Genomic DNA, 26,861 nt, shown 5'->3' on the forward strand with positions numbered 1-26,861 from the left:
GTCAGAAATCTAAAATGGGCCTTTCTGGGGTAAAATTAGGGTCAATATGATTGCTTTCCTTCTGGAGACACTAAGGTAGATACTATTTCATTACATTTCCAGCTTCTAGAGGTCCCCACATTCCTTGGCCCTCTTTCATCTTCACAGTGCGTTACTTCACCCTCTGCTGTCTATCCTGTCTCTGACCCGCCTGCCTTCTTCTAAGGACCCGTCTGATTATATTAGGCCTATCTGGATAATCCAGACACATATCCCCACCTCTAGATTCTTAACTGTTCATCACACCTGCAAAGTCCCTTTTTGCTGCATCAGATAACATATTCACTGGTCCCAGGGACTAGGGTGTAGAAGTTTTTTCATGGAGGTGGGGGGACAATTTGGGCTTCCCAGGTGGCACTGATGGTAAAGAACCTACCTGCCAATGCAGGTTAGATGTAATACATGCTGGTTCTATTCCTGGGTCAGGAAGATCCCCTGGATAAGGGAATGGTAATCCACTCCAGTATTCTTGCCTGGAGAATCCCATGGACAGAGGAGCCTGGCAAACTACAGTCCATAGGGTCTCACAGTCAGACACGACTGAAGTGACTTAGCACAGCATGGGAGGACAATTCTTAAGACTACTACAGCAAGCCACAGACTAGGAGAATATATTATAAGCTCCAAAGGTTTAATGTATAGGATATAAAACAGACTCTTTCAAAATACTTGGAAAAAAAAAGGCAACCTTATTTAAAAAATCAGCACAGAATATGAGTAGGCAGTTCATAGGTATGAGAAACATGGCTTATATGTAAAATGCATATTAAACCTCGCTATTGAGCAAGTAAATGCAAATTAAAACAGTAATTAGGTAGCATTTATTACCTTGCTTCAGATACAAATATTGGAAGATCTGACAACAGCAGAATTTAGTCAGTGGCAGAGAAGTGGTATTATTTACATAAAACTACTGGAAGAAGAATCGATTGGGATGAGGGAAAAATAAGGATGTTTGTTGCAGCATTGATGGATGAAACAAACTAAGGCAAAGCATTTAAGGAAATACAACATAATAGGTGAGGTTCATGTGTTACTATGAATATTACAGTAAGATGCATTTATATAAAATTTAACAACAAAGGATGTATAAGCGCTAGAAAGATTGACAGCTTCAGCACAGTGGTTACCTCTAGGGAGCAGGGAGATTAAAATTCAATTCAGCTCTGCATGCTATGTTTTTCTTGTTTATACAGTTTGATATAAATATAGTAAAATGTATTATTTCTGGGTGCTAGATACATGGTCATCTAAATTTTATTTATTCTTTTTGAAATTTGTGTTGTTGTTTTTTTTTTTTAAGGAAGAAGACCAGTTAGAAAGGTAGGCTTGTGATGAAACTGATTTTCTAAGCCAAATGAAAGAGGCTTTGATGAGGTGGATTATAGTCCACTGGAGAAGAGTTTGGTTTGGGAGTCTGACAGACCATTGCTTGTTAGCTGAGTGGCCCTGGGCATGTTTCTGACCACCCTGAGCCTCAAATTTCTTATCTAATAAAATGAGGATTAAAGGAGCTAGTGCATGTGAAGGCTTTAGCACATGAAAGCACTCAGTAGTACTATAATAGCTCATAGATGAGAATTAATATTTGCTGTGCAACATCAAAATTTGATACACTGAGGTATTTATACGATTTTGTTTTATATAGCCCAAATTTAGATTTTGGATTAGAGTCTAATTAGAGACTTAGGAGCCTTCTATTAAATTTTCACTACTGCAGATGATGAAAATGCCCTTTGCACACTGTTGGGTGTTTCTCTGGACTGGAATGGCATTTGAGGTGCACATGATACACACAGTCACACACATGCCGTACACACTGCGCACAGCACGGTGCATTATGCTTACTGTCCTTGAGTTCTTAGCGTTTCAGACATGGTTCATTTGGCAAAGATCAGGGTGAAGTGATGTTGTCGGGTAGATATTTTTAAAATAAAATAACATGTTACATTTAGAGTCTAGCCAGTTAGTATAATCCTGAGGTAATATCAACACCTTTCCCATATAAGCCGTAATTTGAAACTCAGCCCTACAGTGCCAGTGTACAAGTCTCTATGGGTTTTTTGTTTTGGGGTTTTTTTTGTTTGTTTGTTATATGTATGTAACTAAGCATGTTTATTGTTCAAAGGAAAAGAGCCAGGATAAAGTGAAAGGTGGAAATGTCAGAGAGGGGAAGATAATCGATAAGGAGAGACAGGTGATGGGACAGAAGAATTCCACTGGACTTGGCAACTGAAGATACCTGTAAGAGCGAAGATCTGGTTAAGGCAGATAAGGATGTGAGATGCCAAAACGCAGTAGAGATGATATTAACTGTGATTCTGGCAGACGAGGCTGCAGAGACCTCTGGAGATGAGAATGTGAAGGGCTTTATAGCCCATGAAAGGAAGTTCTGGACACTTCCTGCTAGAGATCAGAGCTCAAGAGCTTCCTCCCAGCTCAGAGACTGAGCTTGTTGAAGTATACCAGGCACTTGGCAAATTATCTGGCATGCAACAGTAGTTCAGAAATGTTTGCTAAATTGAATAATGTCTTCTTCCTTCTAAACAATGAGAAATAAGACAAGATCTTATCAGGTGCTTTGTTTTCAGTATTAACATGTCCAAGTAATTTTCTTTTCTTTTTTTAAAAAATTGGAATAAGGCACATTTATTTAGTCTTTAAGACACTAAGTCAGACTTTCTCACAAGATATTTTTTGAGTAGCTGCCATGTACCAGCCTCTAATAAAAAATAGGAATGGTGAACAAAATAAGCCAAGTTCCGCATTCTCACTCCCAGGATGACCTCTTTGTCCAGTAAATGTGATCTTTGAACAGGACATTCCCTTTTGTTATGTTTTTGTCAGAGATCTCTTTCTCTCTCTTTCTCTATTTGCCCCTTCTCCTACCTGTGCCCCATCCCCCCATAGTCTTACACAGGCTCTAACTAGAGATATTCTGTGTAATTATACAGACCATACTTCTAACCCCCATATATGCTCATTTCAAAAAATCTTTTAACTATGTGCTTTCAAGTTACAGTTTATATACTCTCTGGAGTGAAAGATTACAGCCTTGGCTCCATGTTGACACTGAGCTAACCAATACAATTTAACATTTGCCTTGTCTTTAAAGTTAGGAAAAGACCATTTGACAGACTTTATTCTACCTCAGAGACTTTCTATATGGATAAAAAGTGAGTGAAAAAATATATAAAGTGCATATCTTCTCTTTACCATCTTGAAAACTTCTGCAGTTGATGACTAGGGAAATTATTTCATCCCCATTTGTTTGAGCTCATATTCAAGCCTGTATAGTTTTGAAAAATACCAAAGCTTAGTTAGATTTAAACATTTTATCCAACATATATAGAAGTTGTGCTGATGAAAATGTAATCCTTCCGGCAGAGTCCTTGCACACAGGGTCTCCAAGCTTCATATTTATTTATTTGCTATTTATGTATGTATTTGGCTACCATGAGTCATGGCACATGAGCTCTTCCTTGCATCGTGCGGGATCTTTCGCTGTGGCACATGGACTCTAGCTGTGACGTAGGCTCAGTGGTCAAGGTGCATCGGTTCCAGAGCTCACAGGCTTCAGTAGTTGTGGCACACAGGCTCCCTAGTGGTGGTGCATGAGCTCTGGAGCCCAAGGGCTCAATAGATGGGGTGTGCGGACTTAGTTGCTCCCCGGAGTATGGGATCTTAGTTCCCTGACCAGGGATTGAACCCGCATACCCTGGATTTTCAGGTAGATTCTTAACCACTGGACCATCAGGAATGTCCCAAGTGGTGGACACACCTGTTAAATTGCTGTGATAGGTAAGAATGGGGGGTCATAAATACTGCCCAGCTGAGCAAGATGAAGTCATCTGCTTCAGATAGTATCACACCTACCAATCAAAAATAATCTACATGATGAAATTACTTAGAACATTTTAGAACTGTAGTGAAGGGGTTAAGAACACAGCCTCTGAAGCCATTCTGTCTAGTTTCTAGTTCTTTTACTTCCTATGTGTGACCTGTGCCTTAATTCTTCATCTGCAAAGCACGGATAATAATCGTACCCATGTCAAAGGAAAGTTGCATGGATTAAAGGAGTGAATATGATTTTGCAGTTCCTAACATGAATGTATTTTGGAATTTGGAATTTTTCACATTTTAAACAATAATATGATTCATTGGTTCATAGATAGCATGTATCCCCAGAAATATTCTGGGCAGTACCCCATAATTAAACACATTTCTATTTCTGTAACAAAATATAATCATAGCTACACAAATTGGATAAATATTATAAATAGTCTTCTGCTTATTCAGGTCAGATTTTGTTGCCAAATAAACTAGGTTAAAAAAAATTAGAAAATATATATATACACCTCTCCATCCATCATTTACAAACATTTATCTGTAGTTCATGTGTGTGTGTGTCTGGATGTGTGTTCGATGCCCAGCACATGCTGTCACATGCTAATTATTACTACTGTTATCATTTAAAATATTTAGTTGATAGACTGATGGTTTTTTTTTTTAATGCAGTTTTAATACTCTTTTTCTTTCTTATCCACCTTCTTCCTTTTAGAAACCGTAGCCTCATTGCATGACTTAGACTTGACCCAGCAGGAATGCCCTGTTCTGTTCCTGCTGACACCTAAGAAGAGTGTTTGGCCCCAAATGGTTGGCTGTCTTCTGAGTTAGCATGGACTGAGGCCAAGAGATTTGTAGAGATCAAATTGTAGTTAAATTCTGGTGGTTTCTTTGGAAAGGTCAGATTGCTCTGTCACCATCAGTTTTAAAGACTATTAGTAGTATATATATATATAATATATATATATATATATTCTTCCTATTTTCAAGTTTGGAAAATGTATCAGAAAAATAAGACTTTTAAATAGTTCTTTCTATTTCTTTCAGTGCTTTCTACTTCTGAATGATTGCCTTCCTAATCTCCCTAACCTTTAAGTACATTTATAAATTTAAGTATAGTTGACCCTTGAACAAATGCAGGGGGTTAGAGATGCCCACCTCCCCAACCCTACCCCCTGTAAGCAGTGGAAAAATCTGTGTTTGACTGTTTCTACCTCAAAACAAAGGACTTGATAAATGTTCTATCCAAGGGCAGGAAAATGAAACACTCTGGGTAGAATCAGGACTCAGACCCACTTCTTCCAATTCCATACATCGTGACCTCTAATGAACACAAACTTTCCCCTACACTTGAGTTAATGTAAAGAACTGTAAAATGAAAATATTTACTGAAAAAAAAATCCACATTCAAGTGAATCTGCACAATTCAAACATATATTGTTCAAAGATCGACTGTGTATGTATAAATTAAGACCAATATAAATAAAAATAGTTTAAAGAGCAAGTTGGACTTGGGCTTCCCAGGTGGCACTGGTGGTAAAGAACCCACCTGCCAGTGCAGGAGACATAAGTGACGTGGGTTCGATCCCTGGGTTGGGAAGATCCACTGGAGGAGGAAGTGGCAACCCACTCCAGTACTCTTGCATGGAGAATTCCATGGACAGAGGAGCCTTGTGCGTTATAGTCCATAGGGTCGCAAAGAGTCGGACACAACCGAAGCGACTTAACACACAACACAGAGAGAGTAAATATATATCAGACCTCTAAAGAGGACATGACTTTAAACTCAGAAACAATAGATGTTCTCAAAGGAAAAGTTTGATAAATGGGACCACATGATGACATCCTGCTGTTGTTAATGAAAAAGAGGGACATTTGTCCATGTTGGTTAGTCATGTTTCATCCTTGGCTAATGCTGTTGGTTTGTGTTCCTCACCCATTTATGTATTGGGTCTCTTAGAGGATCCTTACTGAGTTACGTAAACTGATAGATACAAATACCCTCCTCTGTCATTTTCTGCAATTATTTTCCCAATCTTCCTGCTTCATCATTTTTGAAACAATTTTTGAGATCCCCTCCATCAAATTTTCCACTGTTTGTTGTTGTTGTTCAGTTGCTAAGTTGTGTCTGACTCTTTGCAGCCTCATAGACAGCAGCAGGCCAGGGTCCCCTGTCCTTCACTATCTCCCAGAGTTTGCTCAGATTCATGTCCAGAGTCAGTGATGCTATCAAAGTATCTCTTCCTCTGTTGTCCCCTTCTCCTTTTGCCTTCAGTCTTGCCAGCATCAGGGTCTTTTCCAGTGAGTCTGCTCTTGGCATCATCACACTGTTATCTTAAGGCAAATTTCTAGGTATAGAATTCCTAGATTGCCTTTGAACTGGAGAGTGAATTTGATGCAGTTTGAATGATAATGACAATACAGGGGTTAAGGGTGCTGACTGTCCACACAGTTGAAAGTTGGCATATGACTTTACCGTTGGCCCTCCATCTCTGTGTTTCCACATCCAAGGATTCAACCAACCTCAGATCATGTAGTACATATTTATTGCAAATAATCCTTGTATAAGTGGACCCATGCAGATCCAGCCCTCATCGTTCAAGGGTCGACCATGCCCCCAGCCACACTCACATGTTTTTCTCACTCTCTCATTCATCTGTTTGTCTTACTTGGGCCCTTTTATCACTGTGGTAGTTTTTCTGGGCACCTCTTCTTCACCAATCCTGATCTTCCACACCCCCCTCCTGTTTTTAGGTCAGGCTCTTTTTCTTTGTTCTAGAAGATTCCTTCTATGTCCTGATACTTAACACTCTATTTTCTTCACTCATTTGTTGCCAGATAAGTTTCCTGAAATCCATTTAAAGAAAATACACGTAAACTACATTTCTATGCAAACATATGCACAATAATTACCAATTTAAATTTTGAATAAGTATTTCCATAGTTCAAAAATCGGAAAGGACCAAAGGCCTGCAGTAAAGAACTTTGCTCCCACTCCTCCCTTTATCTTCTTAGATCCTAGTTTTCTGACACATTAGCCATGGAGGTGCTTTATACTTGATTTTTTAAAGAAAAATTTTCATGTGTATAAAGCACATATTATACATGTGTGTACATAAATTATTTTCCCTTCTGTACACAAACTGTAGCATAAGAAGTCTGCTGTCCTGCATTACTCTTCACTTTGTATTTGCTGCTAATGAACATATCTCAGAGATCTTTCATAACGATCTCCTCACTGTTTTGTGCAGTTGGATAGAATTCCTTCGTGAATGCACCAGAGATAACCCATGCCCTCATGATGGACTTTTAAGTCATTCTCCATCTTTGCTATTCCTAACATGGATGCCAGGAATAACACTTTCGTAAGTCATTTCGGTCTTACGCAGGTATAGTGAGAGTCTGTTGCTGGACTGTTCATTTACTGTTGTCCGAACAGCCAGTTCCCACCTATTGTATTACTTCCCATGTACCGGGTTACAGTTGGCTCAGCCCGTTCCTCCTCCTCTGCCCAAATACCTTCCAGGACTCCCAGCTGGCAGTGGATCTGTCTGCTCTGTCAGGGTCAAGGGGACGCAGGCAGCTCGATACACAGTAGCAAACAGTGGACGCAGCTGGCACCGTTTCCTGCCGGACTCTGTCTTTTGGCTACATTGGTTTAGTTGCTATGCCCCAACATAGCTCATGCATTTCTGTCCCCTTCTCTGCACAGAGCACCTTCCCTCTGCTCTCCTTAGGCCTCTGCAGGTCACTGGCATCTTTTGAGACTGACTGGACTCACACACCACCATGTTTGTGAAGCCTCCTTGATTTCTACAGCCTTCTGCTAAAAAGTTTGGGCTTCCACTGAGTATTTTCATGGGGCGTCTCTTTCTACCCTGGATTACTTCAAGATGTCTATGCAGTTCTCCTGCTGTAGCTGCTGCTGCTGCTGCTGCTAAGTCGCTTCAGTCATGTCAGACTCTGTGCGACTCCATAGACGGCAGCCCACCGCCTGGTGGGATCCCTGGGATTCTCCAGGCAAGAACACTGGAGTGGGCTGCCACTTCCTCCTCCAATGCATGAAAGTGAAGTCGCTCAGGCATGTCCGACTCTTCGCAGTCTCATGGACTGCAGCCTACCAGGTCCTCTGTCCATGGGATTTTCCAGGCCAGAGTACTGGAGTGTACTAGTGTACATTGCCTAGTGTAGCTACTAGTTAGTAATGCCTCAAACATAAGGATGTTGACTTGTTTTGGTTTCTCATCCCACAAAAGTCTCCTAGCATGGTTATCTTGTATACACAAATGAATGAAAAAGAGCAAAATTGATTCTGTTCTTGTCTGACATGAGGGGTTGGGGGAATAAGTACTCTTTAATGTCAAAATCACTCCCACCCCTGTGCATTCTGGCTTTTTGTCGTTATTATTGTTAAATTAGAAATACCTTCTCCTCCCTCCTAGGAATACCTTTAAGAGCCTAGAGCCATGAAGTCTTATATCCTCAGTGATTACACCTGTGACCTCCTGGAAAGAGAGGGTGCTGTTCCATTCTGTGTTTATTCTGTGACCCCCTAAAAGTACTGGCAGGACCAAAAGCATGGTCTGTTTTATAGCACATTCAGGCCTTAATATGTAACTGGAACAGGTCTCTATTTTTATTGTGAGTTTGACTACTTTTCTAATATTTCAATTTTGATTTACAAAAAAATTGAATAAGCATTATTAATGGAATCTAGTCTCACCACTGCAGCTTTGACAATAACATCATTAGCAGGTGCAGCAATCAACGATCTGCATTTGAGAAGTGGTGGATCTGGGACACCTGCAATGTGACTGGGATGTCACCGAGGTATAGCCACCCTCTGGTGATGCTTTCTCTTTTCTCTGCTTTTAGGTTTTTGAAGAACCCTCCCTTAGCCTTTTTGCTCTGGAACACTGTGAGGGGAGAGAGTTACATCTAGAAGAGGCTGTGAACTCTGTTCTGAACAAGGACCTGCACTTCTACACCCAGTCCGTGTGGGTGAAAAGTGGACTGTAAGTATGGGGCTAGGGCCTGGCCTGCTTCAGTCACTGTGGCAGGTCAGCTCTGCACAGGTGCTTTCTGTTCCCCACTGCCTCTGTTACTTGGTGTGATGGTACTCTCACTTCTTTTCTGTCTCCATGTAATAATCATAGTTTCTCTCAAATAAAAGAAGACTGTGGACTGTGTCCTGTATGCAGTAGCAGGCACTGGTCTGGGAGAAGGACTGCCATGTGTTCAGAGCGTGGGTCCTAGAGTGGGTGGACCAGATGACTGTAACAATTTGAGCCCTCTTTCCTTTTGGAAGGAACTTAATTGAATTAGTGACCTTGACTAGGTGAGAGACCTGCTTAAGACAAGTGACTAAAACTATTAGCGCTTTTTGGTGTTTTGATTTGATGTCTTGTTTATGCTAGAGCTGTTTTGTTCTAGGGCACTTATTTTCATGCTCGGTGTCCTGGCTGACCCAGCCTGCCTACCAGTGTCTCTGCTTATGCAGGATGTTGGGCAGCGTGGGTGCAGGTCATATGGGGCCTGCACTTTTACAGTCTGGGAAGATGACTCTAAGAAAAGAGATGAAAAATGATGGGTACATAAATTAGGCATGAACTTGCATATTTATTCAGGACAGAAATGGTAAGTGGCCTGAAAGTGAGGGGCCCTGAAGTTGCAGCTCTCATGCTTCCTAGAAAATCTTCATCTCAGGACATTTCTGAGAGTGGCTGTCAGCCTAGCCTGCCCCTCCTCCTGTACCTTTGGTGTTTTGGTACCAAAAGTCATCCAAAAGAACACACATTGCTCTCTATCATTAATATAAGGATGCCGTTTGTGTGTCTTATGACATTGAAATTGTGTGACAGTCAACTGTCCTTGTTAAATTGTCTGGGGATAGTGAAAGAGAAAGCCGAGACTATAAACTGATTTGAAAATGAAGTTTAACAGTTATCGCTCTGGATTCTTTGTGAGAGAATCGGTACATGGGATAGGAAGAGTGGAGGCATCTGAAGGTTTTCCTAGGCTACAAATGGCTCCCAGAATACCACTTCATGCACAAATAGCTGCCCTCAGTGACAGGTTTTGTTTTGTTCTGTTTAATCCTTATATTATCCCACAGCTTTAATCTGTGGTGGTAATGGGGGCAAGCTTCAATGCTTTTCAGTTGTGAAATTCATTAGATTAATATATAAGGAGGTCAAGTTTATTAGAACCTTATCTCGGTTTTATAATTGAGACTTCCCTGCCTGTCTAAAGAGTCTGCAGACCGGGAGAGGCAGCCCAGCCTCCCCATGGCCATACCATCCTGACGGTGCACCAGTCTGATGGTGTAGGCTGTGTTAGCAGGAAGGGGTGGAGGTAAGGTTGTCTGTCTCACTCGTCCATGCGTAATTTGGCCAAGCCTGATCTCGGCTGTGGAGAGCTGTGGCTTTGTCTGAACAAGCCACCTCATCTTCACGTGTCCTTTCTGAAAGCACTGTGTGCCATGACCTGGGGTCCTGCTGAGAAGTGCAGTTTCTCTTGGCGATCCCAGCTTATTTTCCATAACTGTGTGTCCAGCTTGATAACCACCTCAAGCCGGGCTTGGCAAACCTCTACAGCAAGGGGCCAGGTGGTCTTTTCAATCTGTTGGCCGGCCTGCCTCTGTCACCTAACGCCATGGTGCAGAAGCAGCCAAGGCCAGTGCAGAAAGGAGTGGGCATGACTGTGTGCAGTGGTGTAGGCCTCCAGGCTCCAGACATACTCCACGAAGCCCTGGACACTCTGCCCAGCTGGAAGGCCCCTGGGGTCCTGAGAAGTATTTGGAAAAGGAGCCAGTCTCAAGAGTTCAGACAGGATTTCTGTGGACAATTTTAAGTAGTCCTCGTGGGAGACGTTGTGGGAGTAGGTGTGTTTGCAGAGGTTGCTAGAGCCACGGAGAGAGGCTCTGAAGGACGTGGGACAGCAAGCCTAAGAGTGGGAGAGGAAGCCGGTATTTTCTAACTGGGTAATTAGGGAGGGATTATCGTCTATGTCTGAATCTTAGAATGTTAGAGGGAAAAGCCTGGTATTATCCAAATAACACAGAATTCTAGAGCTGGAGGGAAACTTGTTTTGAAAGGAAGACAACCAGGTTCCTGCTGATCTTCTGGGCCACAGTCCAGTGCGCTTTCTCCTCATCCTCTCTGGTTTTTCCACTGAAATACACATCTGGGACTCCCCTGGTGGTCCAGCGGCCAGGACTCTGCCCTCCCAATGCAGGGGATCCAGGTTCAATCCATGGTTGAGGAACTGGATCCCACGTGCTGCAACTGAGAGTCGCGTGCCACAACTAAATATCCCGCATGCCGCAACTAAGACCGGGCGCTCCCAAATAAAATCAGTAAATGAAAATAAACATGAAAATACCCAAAACTTTTTCTCTTAATAACAATCTACAAACTTAGAAGTTGTAACGAATGAACCCGATATGGTATAGTAAAAGGTATTTTTGATAAGAGGTTGCTTTAAGCATCCCATTTTTTTCTTTCCTGTTCTCATATAGGTGGATAGCTTATGACGGACCCAATTTCTTAGGAAGACAAATCCTACTCGAGCCTAATGAGATCCCAAATTGGAGAGCATTCAGTGGATGGAAAACCATTGGTTCCCTCCGTCCTGTGAAGCAGGTACAGAGAAAAGAACCATATCATCTAATAATATAGCTCAATTTCCTAGTAGAAATGTCATAAACCATAGCATCTGAACAGTGGACCATTTAATTTAGTTTGCCATTTATGTTGCAAGAGGATCCCATTAGGATGGGATCATAAAACTAAATCATAAAATTGTACCTAAGGTCAGTATTGGGTTTTAGCCTTGAGTCTTAAGTCTGATTGACCTTGTTGTCTTTTCATGGGAAAATAAGTATCCTAAGCTCCGCAGCAAACAATGGAAACAAAAATGAACCCTGAGAGTGCACTAGTTTCACCTCCTAAGTATTTGGTTCCCCCCAACCCTGCTTACATAATACTCAGGATGGATCCTGGCAATTTAATGAACATAGTATTTATTGCACACCTACTGCTTGTCAGTCTTTGATGCAGAAACTTCCCACTGTTCTTTGGGTTCAGTCTCATCTCTTCAGCATGGCCTGTGTGAAATGGCTCCCGCTGGCTTCTCCAGCCTCGTCTCTGTCTCCCCCTCACATGCTGGCTCTGTGCCATGCACTAGCACAGAGTGCTTTCCCACACTTACGGGCTCTGTCTAGAAGTTTCTTCATTCTTTGCCTGGCTAGTTCCTTGTCCTCCTTTAAGTTCATCTAAAGTGTCAGGTCCTCCAGGAAGTCTCTCTTACTCTCTCTCTCTCTAAATCTAAATGACACCCTTAAAGACCTGGTTCTGTTTCTACAAGACACTGCCTGAGGTGTGTAATGATGTGTTTGTTGGATCGGGCACTTTCTAGCTCTACAACAAGCCCCACGAAGGGCTTCTCACTCTGCACTTCTGCCTGTCACAATGTCTGGCATACTGTAGGCACTCAGGGACTGTTTTTTCAGTGAAGGAATGAATGTATAAATGGGTAAGTTGAATGTTTGATACTATGCAAAAAATAGTTACAGAAGATATATAAGGGTAGACATGATTTAGGCCTTACCGGAGCTTACGTTTTTGTTGGGAAAACATGTCCAGCTCAAAGCAGTCATATAAAATGCAAAATGGAGCGGGACCAAGGTAGCGGACTAGAAAGACCCTGAGCTCACCTCCTCTCACAGGCACACCTAAGTCACAACTGTCTGTAGAACAACCATCGATGAAAAAGAGGGACCCACCAGAAAAGATCCTCTACCACTAAAGATATGAAAAAAGGAGCCACTAGGAGTAGGAGAGACAGATTTGCAATATAATCAGATCACATCTCCTGGGTGGGTGACCCAATAATTGGAGAATAGTTCGTCCAAAGGAGTGAGGGTCTGAGCCCCGCACTGGGCACCCTAGCCTGGGGACACTGCACTGGAAAGAGGATCCCCCATAGCATTTGGACAGAAGAACTGAAGAGACATTTTTCCAAAAAGGAAATGCAGATGGCCAACAGGCACATAAAAATATGCTCAGCATCACTAGTCATCAGAGAAACACAAATTAAAAGCCGTCTTTTAATATCACCTCCCACCTGTCAGAATGCTGTTTATCAAAAAGAATGCAAAAGAGAAATGTTTTTTTGATGGATAAATGGATAGACACACACGTGTGTGTACACACGAGCATGCACGTGTGTGCACACCATGCTCATTCCCACTACTGCAGTTCTGTTGGTTCAGATCCTAGCTCTGCCACTCAGAAGCAGTGTGACTTTGAGTGAGTCACTTCACTTCTTGGCATCTCAGATTTGTCACTGGTGAGCTTACCCCTCAGTATCACCATGAGGTTTAAATCATCGTGAGGACTGACACAACATCTGGCTCATGTTGCTGTGGTGACACCTTTATTTTGAAAGGTTTTTATTCCCAGTGTCCTTGGAGGGAACCAGAGATGCCTGGCTGAGGGATGCGAAGCATCAGTGCCCTTCCCTGGCACAGCATGTGGTGCCGATCTTCCTGCACTGCGTCTTGCTTATTCCTCAGTCCTGTCACACAGGATGATAGGGAACTGCCCTGAAAAGCCGTGGGGGAAAGCATGGAAGAAGTGGGATTTCAGTTTAGTTGATATATTAGTAGTAACACTTAATCCCATGTTGTTAGAAACTCTGGAAGCCAAGTTGGATGCTAAGAATTTTTCCCTCACTTTTGAAAGGGGTCCCTTGCTGGAAAGGATGTCCCTGGCTGTTATTCAAGATAGCTAGAACAGTAGCCTCTGATTCTACATGGAAGTTTCTTTTAATAACATTGTTACTATCCTTGAATTGTGCATTAGGAAATTATCCCTAGTTAAACATTTACTTTCAAAGTAATACTTTAATATTTTCCCTTTGTTTATTTAGGCCACAGCTTTGAAAACCAGCAGAGGAACTCTATAGGTACCTATAACAGTATTATGAGTCTTCCGTCCAATCACTCCCCAAGCCCGACCCTGCTTAGCTGACAAGATCAGGCGCATTCAGGGTGGTTTGGCCATAGATGGATGTATTATGGGTCATAATTCCATTTTTTGGTAAGCCTCTTGGCACTGCTTTGGCTTATATTATTGTTTAGAAATTCAGGAATCATTAAAATGTGATCCTCTGAGGTTGGAAATGAGGGCTTCAGTAAGGCACTTAAAATGCATATCAGTGCTTTAATGTATAATCACAGAGAAGCCAGACTACAAGTGCATAAGAAGAATGATTATTACCTTCAGTTCAGTCGCTCAGTCGTGTCCGACTCTTTGCAACCCCATGAATCGCAGCATGCCAGGCCTCCCTGTCCATCACCAACTCCCGGAGTTCACCCAAACTCATGTGCATCGAGTCAGTGATGCCATCCAGCCATCTCATCCTCTGTCGTCCCCTTCTCCTCCTGCCCCCAATCCCTCCCAGCATCAGGGTCTTTGCCAATGAGTCAACTCTTCGCATGAGGTGGCCAAAGCATTGGAGTTTCAGCCTCAGCATCAGTCCTTCCAGTGAACACCCAGGACTGGTCTCCTTTAGGATGGACTGGTTGTTATCTCCTTGCAGTCCAAGGAACTCTCAAGAGTATTCTCCAACACCACAGTTCAAAAGCATCAATTCTTCAGCACTCAGCTTTCTTCACAGTCCAACTCACATCCATACATGACCGCTGGAAAAACCATAGCCTTGATGAGACGGACCTTTGTTGGCAAAGTAATATCTCTGCTTTTTAATATGCTATCTAGGTTGGTCATAACTTTTCTTCCAAGGAGTGTCTTTTAATTTCATGGCTGCAGTCACCATCTGCAGTGATTTTGGAGCCTAGAAAAATAAAGTCTGACACTTACTTGAGCTAATTGACTAAAAACTGTGATGTTTGGTCCTAACATAAGTGGAACTGTCCTTTGTGAAGGTCACACCTGTTTTCTTACATGTACAAGGTAAGGAAACTGTTGTAAAGAATGTAGTGAAGCCTCCAGAATTAATAACTGTAGGAGACTTGTAGAATTATATGATTCATAGACTTACAAATTACAGGAATTTAAATACCTTACTGTTGCACTGTGAGTATGGAAGTAGTGGTTTGAAACAGTTAAAACACTTAACCAAGAGATCTTTTTCATCTGTTTTACATTACCGTATTTAAAAAACTGTCCTTTTATTTGCTTATTTAAGTGCCCAGAATGTTTATTTCCATAGGAAGGCTAAACATGACACCAATTTACCAAACTTCAACTAGCCTCACATTTGATCCATCTTAAACTTCAAAATAGAATATTCACTGGTGGGCTTACCATAATGCCTTGTTGCACTTGCCTAGCTCTTACCTTTCTCAGCTTGAAAAGTGCTTCTTCATTCAGTAACACATCATGTGTTACTGGTATTTGACAAGGTTCTAAGTGGAATGCCAGCATCTGATCCAAGACAGGGATATTGAGTGTCCTGTATTACTACATTAAGACTGGAGGCCTAAGTCCTGGGGCTGAGAGAATAGTTTCTGTGGTGCTTCAGCCATGTGCCCTGTTCTTTTATCATCCTGTTCCACTGCCAGCTTTGGAATCAGTCTCTTATTCCCCATGTCTCAGAGTAATGAGTGCATCTCTGCACAGGCCTTAGAGCATCAGGGTGAATAGGGAGGGTTTTGGCACAGGCAAACCTGGTTTTTCCATATCTGTGTAACCCTTATTTGTAAGAATGCAGGTCATAATTTTACTTTGTTTTTCCTGTGGTGGTTTTAACTTTTGAACATACCCTGCAACATGCAGGATCTTAGTTCCCCAACCAGGGATCAAACCTGTGCCCCCTGCAGTGGAACTGTGGAGTCTTCACTGGACCACCAGGGAAGTCCCTTGTATTCTCTTAAAGGTTGTTCTGGTCATTAATTCTGAGAGCATTTAGGACTAAGTCTCAATAAACAGTAACTGTGATCCTTAGCGGCAGGTCCTAGACTTAGTATCTTATTTGAAAACTTCCTATATATTCCAGGCCCAAGAGATGAAATTTTTTGTTACCCAATTTTTGAGTAGCTACATAGTGACCACCTATATGCAAGGTCTCTCTCCTTGAAATATCAAGGTCAATTTCAACAAAGTATAAATAGAAACAAAAAAATTACTAGAGGGCCCTCAGCTACCAGGGTTTTTCACAACTTCCCATAGAAGTCATTTGGCACTTAATCATAGCACAAGCCAGCGTGTCTTATCATTGTACCTTGCCTGCTCAATTGTTATTCCATCCATGGAGGTAGTACCTTGCCCTTATTCTTACTCCCCAGCCTTCCCCAGACCCACAAGGACATAGTAGTTACTGCATGAACCTCATTAAGTCCCTAATTCTGCATCCGCCCCTTGTCATAGCAGAATGTGAATAAATGAAACTATTACCTTTCACCCTCCCAAGAGTGTATTTCAGAAAAGACAATAGTGTACAAGTGAAGGTATGTGCTCAATGGTATAAGGGTTTTTTAATGGAAAATTTGAAACAGATATAAATAAGCTAAATTCTGTTTCCTCTCACGTTTCCTTCAAGTTTTCCTTTGAAAGGGCTGATTTCCAGATTCAAAAGGTATTTTTCTAACTGGCTCTGTCCCTCCTGCCACAGCCCGCAGTATACATCAGAATAAGGAACCGAGCCCATGATGGGTACCTGACAGTCACGGGAAATGTGGCCGACACCAGGGCAACCTCTGTGTGCATCTCTCCCTACAACGGGAAGAATACTCAGATCTGGCACTACTGTCGAGGACTCTTTAAATCCAAGGTAACCAGCCCCACCGATCATATAGCTTGCTTGTTGATCTTCGGTCTTTTAGAAACCAGAATCTTCCCCAGTCAAATGGCATGATACAATTAAGGCAACTGCCTGCAAATAGTCTGCCCAAGACATTGACATATATTACTGAAGCTTGAAATGGACTTACGAACTAGACTTTCTATAGCCAAAAATTCTGTTTTAAAGTAAAAAGACTAATACATACTAAATGGTTTTTTTAAAACTAGTGATAAAATCATCACACGCAAATGGATGGTGTGCTTTTCTGAGATGTTTCTTACACTCTGTGGCCCAGATCAATTTAGCTGTCTTTGTGATTCCAAACACATTGAATTGAGCCTTTCTCATCTTCAAAACGGGCTTCCCTGGTAGCTCAGCTGGGAAAGAATCTGCCTGCAATGCAGGAGATGTAGGTTCAATCCTTGGGTTGGGAAAATCCCGTGGAGGAGGGCATGGCAACCCACTCCAGTATTCTTGCCTGGACAGAGGAGCCTGGCAGGCTACAGTACATGTGGTTAAAAAGAGCTGGACATGACTGAGCAACTAAGCACATCGTTGAAACAGATAATGAAGGCAGAAGAATGCTGCTGCTTTTGGAGGAAGTTTAGAAAATAAAGTCAGGTTTCTTTGTTTTTCTGCATCCCTATTATGTTTGATGGTGCGGGGAATAAGACACCAGTTTTATTATGTTACCAGTGGATTATCGACCTTTTTCTCATGCTTCAACAGAAATGAAAAGCACTCAAACATAATTATTGTCTGGGTATCCAGCACATCACCCAGTGTTTTTATAAGAAAAACAAGCTCGACCTTATATATTTAAGCTAACACTAACTCAACATTTAATTCTAATTCAACAAATCTTTATTTAACCATCTGTTGTCAGATCTGGATGTTCTTTTAAAAGCAAATACCTCAGGCTTCCCTGGTGGCTCAGTCCAGTCCACCTGCAATGCAAAAGTGAAAGTCTCTCAGTCGTGTCTGACTCTTTGCAACCCCACGGACTATACATATACGGTCCATGGAATTTTCCAGGCCAGAATACTGGAGTGGGTAGCCTTTCCCTTCTCCAGGGGATCTTCCCAACCCAGGGATCAAACCCAGGTCTCCCGCATTGAGGTAGATTCTTCACCAGCTGAGCCACAAGGAAAGCCCAAGAATACTGCAGTGGGTAGCCTACCCCTTCTCCAGGGCATCTTCCCACCCCAGGTTCAATTCCTGGGTCAGGAAGATGCCCTGGAGAAGAAAATGGCAACCCATTCCAGTATTCTTGCCTGGGAAATCCCGTGGACAGAGGATCCTAGTGGGCTACAGACAGGTGGGATCGCAAGAGTTGGACACAACTTAGTGACAACCACCACCACACTGAGACTTATGTGATTTCTAAAATGATATGTGATTTCCTGACACTCATCTGTACCATGGAAAATTATGATTCCTTCCAACCGCAGCAGTTTGAGAGTCAAGTGATCACAGGAAAAAAAAAAAAAAATTACCTCTAATTCAGTAGGTTTATATCCATACTATCGCCTTCCCTCAGCCATAACAACTAAAAAGTTGACTGAGATTATAATTTTAGATTTAGTTTTAGATCTTGTTTTCTTTTTAGATGGGCTTGTCTCATTTACTCACATGAAAGAAAAAGGACTCAATCCAACTGATTTTAGCAAATGTAGTACTGCCAATGTATTTCTTGACCCTTCAGGCCAGTGACACATGTCTCGATGTCATCGGTGGTCGAGACACCCCTGGAGCTAAAGTCGCCCTCTGGACCGAACATGGGCAGTTCAGGCAGAAGTGGAGACTGAACAGAAATGGAACCATCAGCTCCTACCTCAGTGATCAACTGGTCCTTGATGTTAAAGGTAGGCCTATGACGAAAGCTAGTGTGTCGTGCCCTTGGATATTCATTTTGAATTCCAAACCTCCACCTCCTCCTGGGTAAAAGACCTTATATGTAAGGGAAATGTTTTTAATTATACTTGAAAAAGCCATTTTAACAAACAGCAAGCAAAACAATTAGCTATAGGGGGATCAAAAGCCTAAGGACCAAGCCTATGAAGGTTCTTATCAGTACAGTGGTAAAATTTTCATCTGCTATGTGATCTTTGAGAACATTTTGAAATTTGAAGCATCACCAACCGTAACATGTCATCTGGTCCCTAAAGAAACATCTCTGACTTTCTGTTCTGAATTGTGTGGTTCTTAAAATTTACAGTAGATATCATTTAAACTCACTTTTGAATTCAACAAGGTCAGGGCCAATATTATTCAGTGCTGTTGCTTTGATTGGCTTAGTCACAGCCACTCTTGGTGCAGAAACAAAAATGCAGTGTGACACTGAGCTAGTGCGCGCTCAGAGCACTGTGTTCTTAAGAATCCCATTGTTAGGGCACATCATTTATACATCTATATAGTATTATACTGCTTAGCTTTTCAGTCACTCCTGTGAGGTCTGGTTTGAGGTGAACAGATACACCTGTTTAACCCTGTTTCCCATTTCAGACCATCACTTTTATAAAGACATATGAATCTACCCCACCAGCAAGTGGGCTGAACAAAAGTCTTCTGACAATTGTGAAGTTGTTAAGCACCTGTGTGAACAAATTAATCTTTCCTTTTGGAATTGCTATTTTAGGAGGAAATTATTATGACAAAACTCACGTAATTGTAAACCAGCCCCTGGAGGGAGAAGAAACACAGAAATGGGACATTGAAATATTGTGAGAGAGTCCACAGTGGCCCTGGGAGAGCACGGAGGGAGGAGGGCCCTCATGCCCTGTGGAAAGGACCTGCCCACCCTAGGCTCTGGGACCACTGAGCGGAATGGGCTTCTCCCCCAACCGTGAAGACGGCTGCTCTTCACCATGGAAGAGCTCAAAATACGCTTGCCAGCTAGTCAGCGTTCCTGTGAAGAATGCGTTATGATCTCTGTGGAAGGTTCTACTCCCGCTTGATCTCCAGCTTCGGTGAGCAGGTTTTTTGAAGTCTGTTTTCTCTCCTTTCTACCAAACACAAATCCTATTCCCGACAGTTACAGGAAACTGCTGACACTATCACCCTCTATTAGCTATTAACAACTAAGTGTGTGGTTGAGTGCCAGGCACAGGAAAGTGAAGTCCTACAGGTCAAGTCATGCTTTTAAGATGAATACTTTCTTCATAATATCTGAAAACATATTTAATAAACCTGCTAAGCTACTGTATTAGATATGCATTAAAAGTTCTCTCTTGAAGCTTTTATATGAAATACCATAAGTATTCACACTTGTAACTCATGCCAGGGAAGGACCTCAGCAAATACAGGAGTGTTTTCTGTTGCTATTCTTTGCCTGATCCTTTAACCTAAAAATGCACAAATAGCCTGTGGCTGTCCTTTCTCTCTTGGATGACAACACTAACCAGGGGTCACATCTATCCTGGTGCTGACCTCACCTGATCTACCCTCAGGTGTTTATAAGGAAGGACTCTGTCACCTACGTATAATAAATTTTCCTTTGCCTAAGGTAAAGGGAAATTTTAAGTTAAAACCAAGTAGTATTTCAGCCTTGACTATACCATTTTCCTTTACAAACTGTGACAAGAAACTCAGTTTTTCACTTCCATTTTAAATAGCTTTCATTCAAGCAAAATCAGGTAGGATATTGTCTTGGACTTAGTCTCAACTAAGCATCACCACCATCACTAAAGAATTCTCAAGCATTTTTCCCTCCTAAGTTGCTTTTAAACTTACACTAAGATAACTGTTCTCTTCATCCCCAACTTTTGCCAGTAAAGCTGAAAAATATCTGCTCTATTTTTCTATAGAAAGATTAAATTTTCCAGTGATATTTTAAAAAATATCAATCTATATGCACTTTAGAATGTAAAGTAACAGTGAACTGTTTAAACTCCAAGACCCACTATTTTGACTATTTTTTATAGAGACTTGGTCTTTCCATGTAAATATTTTTGGGGATTTTTCTTTCTTCAATCTCAAGCTCTTTCGTAATCTTTCAAACAACACCTGTAAAACACCCTTGCCCATAGATGTGAGTGCCTCTTATTAAATGCGGCAGTGTTATTTAATGAAATTTGTTTTAGGGTAACTTTATTTTAATGGTGGGGGGCGGGAGGGGGGTGTGTGTATACACAAAGGTATGGTATGTATATTTTCACTGTAAAAAACCAAGTTAAAAATTTTTCTTCATGTTAATTGTTTAAAATTTTTTTTAGAGCCAGTGAGGCTCTTTAAAGAAGTTATTTCTTCCAAAGAACACCAGGTAATGACAGTTAAAATTTACATTTATTGGAGCTGTGCCTTTTCTACCACACTGGATTAAATAAACTTGTCAAAATATGGCTTTTGTCACTTTCTGGGGCATTGAGTAATTTGCTGTTCCTCTATGTACATCTGTTTGTTCGTACATAATGGCCAACTGATCACCTGTAAGAGGTAGATCTCGTTTTATTAAATACACAGGTAAGCAAAGTTACATTCATCGTGTCCATGGCTCAAAGCAACAGGAGTCCCCAGCACACAAAGCTCTGCATTTTACATACGTATGCTACTAGTAAAGCAGCAACGGCACTAGACTACTTGGATTAAACATTCTGTCCAGAGGGATAACACCAGGTTTTGCTTCTCCTCATCTGTAGTCAGCTTCAGGTCCTTGACAGAAATAGCTGAACTGTTCCAAATTTGCTTTAGTGCATCCATATATGATAGAGGAAAGCGAAGTCCATGAGACTGAAAAAAGAGAAACCAGTCATTTAAGTGCCATTTTCCATAATTCTCAATGCGCCATTTTCCATAATTCTCAATGCATCATTACTGAGATCCTTCATAAGAATGAGACTTGTTACAGGTAAGCTATTTACAAAAACTACAAACTATAATTAGATAACTTATAAAAGTCCATGATTGATTCCCTTGTGAAAACTGACTTCATGAAAGGCCTATTAGTCATTTGGGGCTTCCCTGGCAGCTCAGTGGTTAAGACTCCACCTTCCAATGCAGGGGGCACTGTCTGATCCTACAGGCCATCGGGTGTGGCCTCAATTTTTTTTTTTAATTGCAGAGAAACAGCCCCTACTTGCCAAATCAAAATATATTAGAATAAAAAGTCTTAAAAGAAATAGTCATTTGAAATGCTTCAGATTTGTTACTTTACACCTCCCCTACAAGGCCACAGGTCCCATGCTATTGTCTTTTAAAGTGGGTACAGGTGTTTACATATTACAGAAATGTCTGACTTAACTCTCCCTGTGAAGGGCTGTCAATTTGTGAAATGTTAAGCCCACAATGCAGTCACAGAAAAGCCCATTACCCATACATCAAAGGCAATAGAGTCCTCCCACCAAGCACCAAACCACAGCAAAGACATGCATTCTGGGTTGGAACAAACCTCTGTTTCATGTCCCATCATGTGTGTGTCTCTCCTATTCTGTAAGGAATGATAGACGTAAACCATCCTCCCTTGAGTTTCATCCTTCAAAAAATAAAAAAAGCTGTCAACAACAAAATACTGACCACTGGGATGCTAGGAGGCTTTTCCAGTAGTATAGGGCAATACCAAGAAAAATCTCAATGCCTCAGTGCTTAAGTGAAATTTATTGAATACTAAAGAATCTTCCTGGCAAAAAGTTGAGATGTAAACAGGGAGATACATAAATACAAGGTATAATGACTGTATTTTTCTTATAGTTCTCATAGATTACTATCTGTATGTAGCAAATAAGCACTTGTAAGTCATTTTTTAAAAAGGTAACAGCCCCTTCAGAAACTTTAACGAAAAAACCATTTCTATTTCAACTTACCAATGGAACATTCAAGTTTCATTTAACCATACCCGCACTCTTTGTATATCAGAAGAATTAATATTCCTAGGTATACGTAAATTTTCAATTTATGAACACCACAGAGTAAATATTAATTCTAAATACCAGCCATGTGATCTATAAAAACCTTCCTTCCACTTACAGTAGGCTTCCCCTCCCTCTGTATCTGCCCTTCACAGGGAAGTTTACTGTCTCTTCCAGCACTTTGAGTCATTCCTGGTCACCTCTTAGATGAGGATCACACACACTGACCTAAAATAAATGCCTCCAACTAATTATCAGAATAACTAGCTTTAAAAAAAAAAAAAAAATGAGGCTGTGGGAGTATATAATCTCAAGGTTTCCATATATGTTATAAAGTTTTCACCAAGTTTGGCCCTGATGGCTAGAACAGTCTGGTTATGGGGACATCCAGGTGCCCCTGACTCCCAACCTCGCCAGTCATTCAAGGGCCCCTCCTGATCAGGAGGACCAGGGTGAAGCCACCAGGCATGGGAGAATTTCCAAGGGCTTTAGGGTTGTGCAGGGCACTTTCATAAAGGCAGAAGTCCCACACCAGAGGAAGTCCAGAAACCTATACTGATAATTTGGCAAAGGCAACCTAGCCGTAATTAGGAGGCAGAGACCAGACATTAATCGCTAGCTAGGGGAAGAAGCGAGAAGGCAATACTCTTGGATGGAGGAGCCTGGTGGGCTGCAGTCCATGGGGTCGCTGAGTCAGACATGACTGAGGAACTTCACTTTTCACTTTCATGCACTGGAGAAGGAAATGGCAACCTACTCTAGTATTCTTGCCTGGACAATCTGAGGGACGGGGGAGCCTGGTGGGCTGCTGTCTATGGGGTTGCACAGAGTTGGACACGACTGAAGTGACTTAGCAGCAGGGAAGGCAGCAGAGTTCTGTGGGGCTAAGGACAAACCCTTAAATGCCCAACGGGCAGGAAACTTTGGAACCGGAGCAGTGAGATCTGAGCATAATCTGATCTAGAGCGATGGTACTGAACTGTGACGAGGAAGATTCCCAGAGAAGGCGGGCAGGGCCACCTGTCAACCTGATAACCTGAGGCCTGTGATGGACATGCCTTGAGTGGAACCCTCTTCCCTTCTGGATACTCACGGATAGGTCCTGATTGGGTCCAACAGTGAGAACCACGTGGTCTCTAAACTGCAGTCTCACTGTGCTGTCCAACCCCGGAAGCTCTCCACCTAGAAAACCCAGAGAGAAAGCAGGTTCAACCCTGTTTGCAGGAGCAACTGTTCGGGAAAATTAGTTAAGAATGTGCAGGTGAATCCAAACACGGGGCATCTGCTCAAACTCGGACATTCACAGTGATGTTAAAAATGCTGCTTACATCCCAGGGGACCTCATTCTTACACTGAAGACAGATGTCAACCAGATAAATAACAACAGAAGTTTCCAAGTTCATTAGAAGGCTGTCACCAGTACCCGGGGAGCACACACTATCACAGAACAGACTGGGCCACCCTGCCTTCTGCGCGGAATGCTCTCACCGCGCCAGTTTCTATCCCTGGCTTGCTCCACATGTGGACTCTGAAAGGACTTCTGAGCTCAAAGTGCACCATCCCTCCAATTACCAGTTTCATGACCATGGCGAATTATTCAGTCTAGGTAGGTCAAGTGCTGTGTCATAAAAAAAAGCCACCTAATGAAATGCACAGAAACAACTCTCTTTCCTAGATTGGATTTAACTTAGTGAAAAAGCAGCCACTACAAACAGACCAGACTAACAGGGTGATCTGGTTGGAGACAGAGTTGAGGGAACTTAATATTGACAATAAGGGCTAAGACAAGGAAAACTGGGACATAAGCTGATCCTCAGAACTGAACTGCTCTGCTAAAGATTAAACCATGTGCTGGGAAAATTGCTGTTTTGAGTAGATGCATAAAAAACATATTCTAAACTCCTCCCCACCTCAGACTACAGCAAACATGTACACAGAATGAATGTTAGAAGGGACCCTGTAGACTGTGTGTCTCGCTGGTCCCCCACACGTGATGGATACAGCTTTTTGAAAAGTTAGTGACAATGAGACTCTCCCTCTACCTGACCAAGAGAAGCAGCCTGAGAGCCAGCCTGGCACGCCCAGCTGTGTCTCCCTGTTCTGCTGAACACAGGCCATGCTAAAAGACCCCAGCATTAAACACAGCCATACTGTGACTAGGCGAGACAGAGAAAATCGAGACCGCTTCAACAGGCAAAAGGAAGGACACTGTCCAGACCACGGGACTGACCACACGTGCCCCTCTCCTGGCTAGCCTGAGGGACTGCTGCTGCCTTAGCAGTAGTCACTCCATCCTCCTGCTACCAACCATATAACTAGGATTTACAGGAGGGAGACCCAATCCAAGAATTTCTATTTCTCAACAGCATCCAACCCAGAGCAAAGCCCGACTTCCTGAACCCTCTTGAAATTACCTAACTCAAACCCAAATCCTAAAAATCCTTCCCTGCATTCCTTTTATTGAGATGTCTGCAGTCCCCAGCAGCGTGCTATCTCTGGTTACAAGACAATAAACCCAGCTCTGTTAGACTACAGGAGCATGGTATAGTCTGTGCCCCAGAACATTGGTTATCACCATCCACCCAGCAGTCTGTCCACATCATGTGTAACTTAAACCTGTCACAAACAGTCACCTGGGACTTGGGGAAGATCTGTGATGATCCTGCGAATTCTTGTAGTGTACCTACTGATGGCAGCGTTTTACCCATCCCTGAGCTCATTTCCAACAAGATTATTTCAGTGTTCAAGTTCTTGAAACTTCTGCAGATGATGATTTGCAGAGGGGCCATACATACATACTCCTCACCCCAAACTACAGGGTTCTCATTCCCCATCAAGCAGCGTGTCCTGTCCAACCTCAACACACGAAGGACAGGCTCATGTTCACCCTGAAATGCTTCATACTTCCCATCAGCTCAAAGAAGTGCACACCCAGAAAAACATCAAAATATCCCACATTAGCCCCTGACCACCTAAAAAAAAGAGCAAGCTCTACCTGGCACCACAAGCTCTGCTCTATCTCCCGTATAGTAAGGTGGGAGTCTGTTCATAGCGAAATCCTCCTTCATGTCTGGGGAATGCAGTTCTTTGGTGCCTTCCATCCGGTCTGCAAGCATCCTCAGAAAGCCACTTAATTTTGTTGCAACAGCTGTGCTTTCCACCTGCTGGAAACACAGAAGTGAGTCCTGGCCCAGACTGCAGCCACGCTCCTGCCCAGGCCCAGTCTCCAGAGTGCTGCAATGGGCACCACCGCCCAGGACAAACACGGATCCACGCCACTCCCTTAAGGACAGCACCCCTTTATGTCCTCTTAACCACTGTTCCTCTGTAGCTGCCTACCGTTTGCAAAAAAAGATCAATTTTTAGCATTTTGCCTGGAAAGAGGGCTCCCCGGCAATATGGTGCAGTCTTGGCCTTGCCTTTTGAAGAAAAAAATCACTGTCTGAAGTAACCACTTCAGACCATGCAGGAACCTTTGCTCAACTCAGCCCTAATGCATCCACCATCTCAAAACCTGCCAACAGGGTAAAATCAGGGTGGACAGGAAAGCCAGGGAACACACTGAGGCCAGGCTCTCCAGTGTGGGAGAGCCTAACTTGGGATCGCACATGTGCTGAGGCTATAGTTCCTGAGCCACGTTAGTTATTCAAATATCTACTCAGTCAGCACTCCCAGGGCCCGCTGCTGCCACCCTGAAATACAGGAAGGGGGCCATCTGCATACCACCACTGTTCCTTTGGGTTGCAAGTAATGTGCAGCACTCCATCTTTGCAAACCACCCAGCCCAGGAGGAGACAAGCTTGGCTCATGTAGAGAGAAGCCTTCTCATCAGTTAGGAGATAATATTCCAGGCGTCCTCTCTATCAGGCAGCTCTTGCAGCCCTGCCAACTACAGGAGCGGTGGGTGGGACCAGGGAAAGCTACCAGTTCTTCACCCCTGGGATTGGGAAATAGTCACCTGGTGGTAGCAAAAGCTAATGGGGTCAAGGAGGTGTAGGGAAGTCAGAAAAGTAACTGATGATGAGAAGGACCCTTAGGGAGAAGGGTTCTGGGGTCCTGAGCAGGGAGCCATGGCTGCCCCTCCCTCCCCACCTGCCTTCGCTCCTTACCAGGAGCAGCTGCCGGGGGATGCCAGCCCGGAGTGCCATGTCTGCCTTGGCGGTGTCAAACACAAGCCCCGAAATAGTGTCCAAAAGGAAATCTCCCCATGAACTGGAACACATGCCAAGTAAAAAAAAAAAGAAAAAGAAAACAATGAAAGCATAAGACATGTGGAAAAAACACTGAATATAAAATCCTCAAGCTACAAACTACCACACCAAT

The 26,861-nt window shown here is 42.6% G+C and overlaps 2 protein-coding genes across 5 annotated transcripts in view; one reads left to right on the forward strand and one right to left on the reverse strand.

Annotated features, from left to right (window-relative positions):
• Positions 1-21,035, forward strand: part of CRYBG3 (crystallin beta-gamma domain containing 3) — a 124,546-nt gene extending 103,511 nt beyond the window's left edge. Inside the window, exons 18-22 of one of the 2 annotated variants that reach the window (XM_018056904.1) lie at positions 8,761-8,900; positions 11,405-11,528; positions 16,525-16,683; positions 18,401-18,560; positions 19,334-21,035. In XM_018056904.1, coding sequence (XP_017912393.1) covers positions 8,761-8,900; positions 11,405-11,528; positions 16,525-16,683; positions 18,401-18,560; positions 19,334-19,422 — 672 coding nt within the window. In that variant the 3' untranslated portion in view covers positions 19,423-21,035. Of the gene's footprint in view, positions 1-8,760; positions 8,901-11,404; positions 11,529-16,524; positions 16,684-18,400; positions 18,561-19,333 lie in introns of those variants that run through there. The other variant, XM_018056951.1, reaches the window with a different exon arrangement.
• The window catches only part of MINA (MYC induced nuclear antigen), a 32,474-nt gene continuing 26,573 nt past the window's right edge, over positions 20,961-26,861 (reverse strand). For 2 of the 3 annotated variants that reach the window (XM_018057058.1, XM_005674814.3), the window contains exons 6-10: positions 26,648-26,750; positions 25,534-25,702; positions 23,632-23,720; positions 22,082-22,165; positions 20,961-21,423 (exon numbers count right to left, since the gene is read on the reverse strand). In XM_018057058.1, coding sequence (XP_017912547.1) covers positions 21,265-21,423; positions 22,082-22,165; positions 23,632-23,720; positions 25,534-25,702; positions 26,648-26,750 — 604 coding nt within the window. In that variant the 3' untranslated portion in view covers positions 20,961-21,264. The remainder of the gene's footprint in view (positions 21,424-22,081; positions 22,166-23,631; positions 23,721-25,533; positions 25,703-26,647; positions 26,751-26,861) is intronic. The other variant, XM_018057168.1, reaches the window with a different exon arrangement.

The sequence above is a fragment of the Capra hircus genome, chromosome 1 (assembly GCF_001704415.2).
Source record: "Capra hircus breed San Clemente chromosome 1, ASM170441v1, whole genome shotgun sequence".
In the NCBI taxonomy this organism is placed as follows: domain Eukaryota; kingdom Metazoa; phylum Chordata; class Mammalia; order Artiodactyla; family Bovidae; genus Capra; species Capra hircus.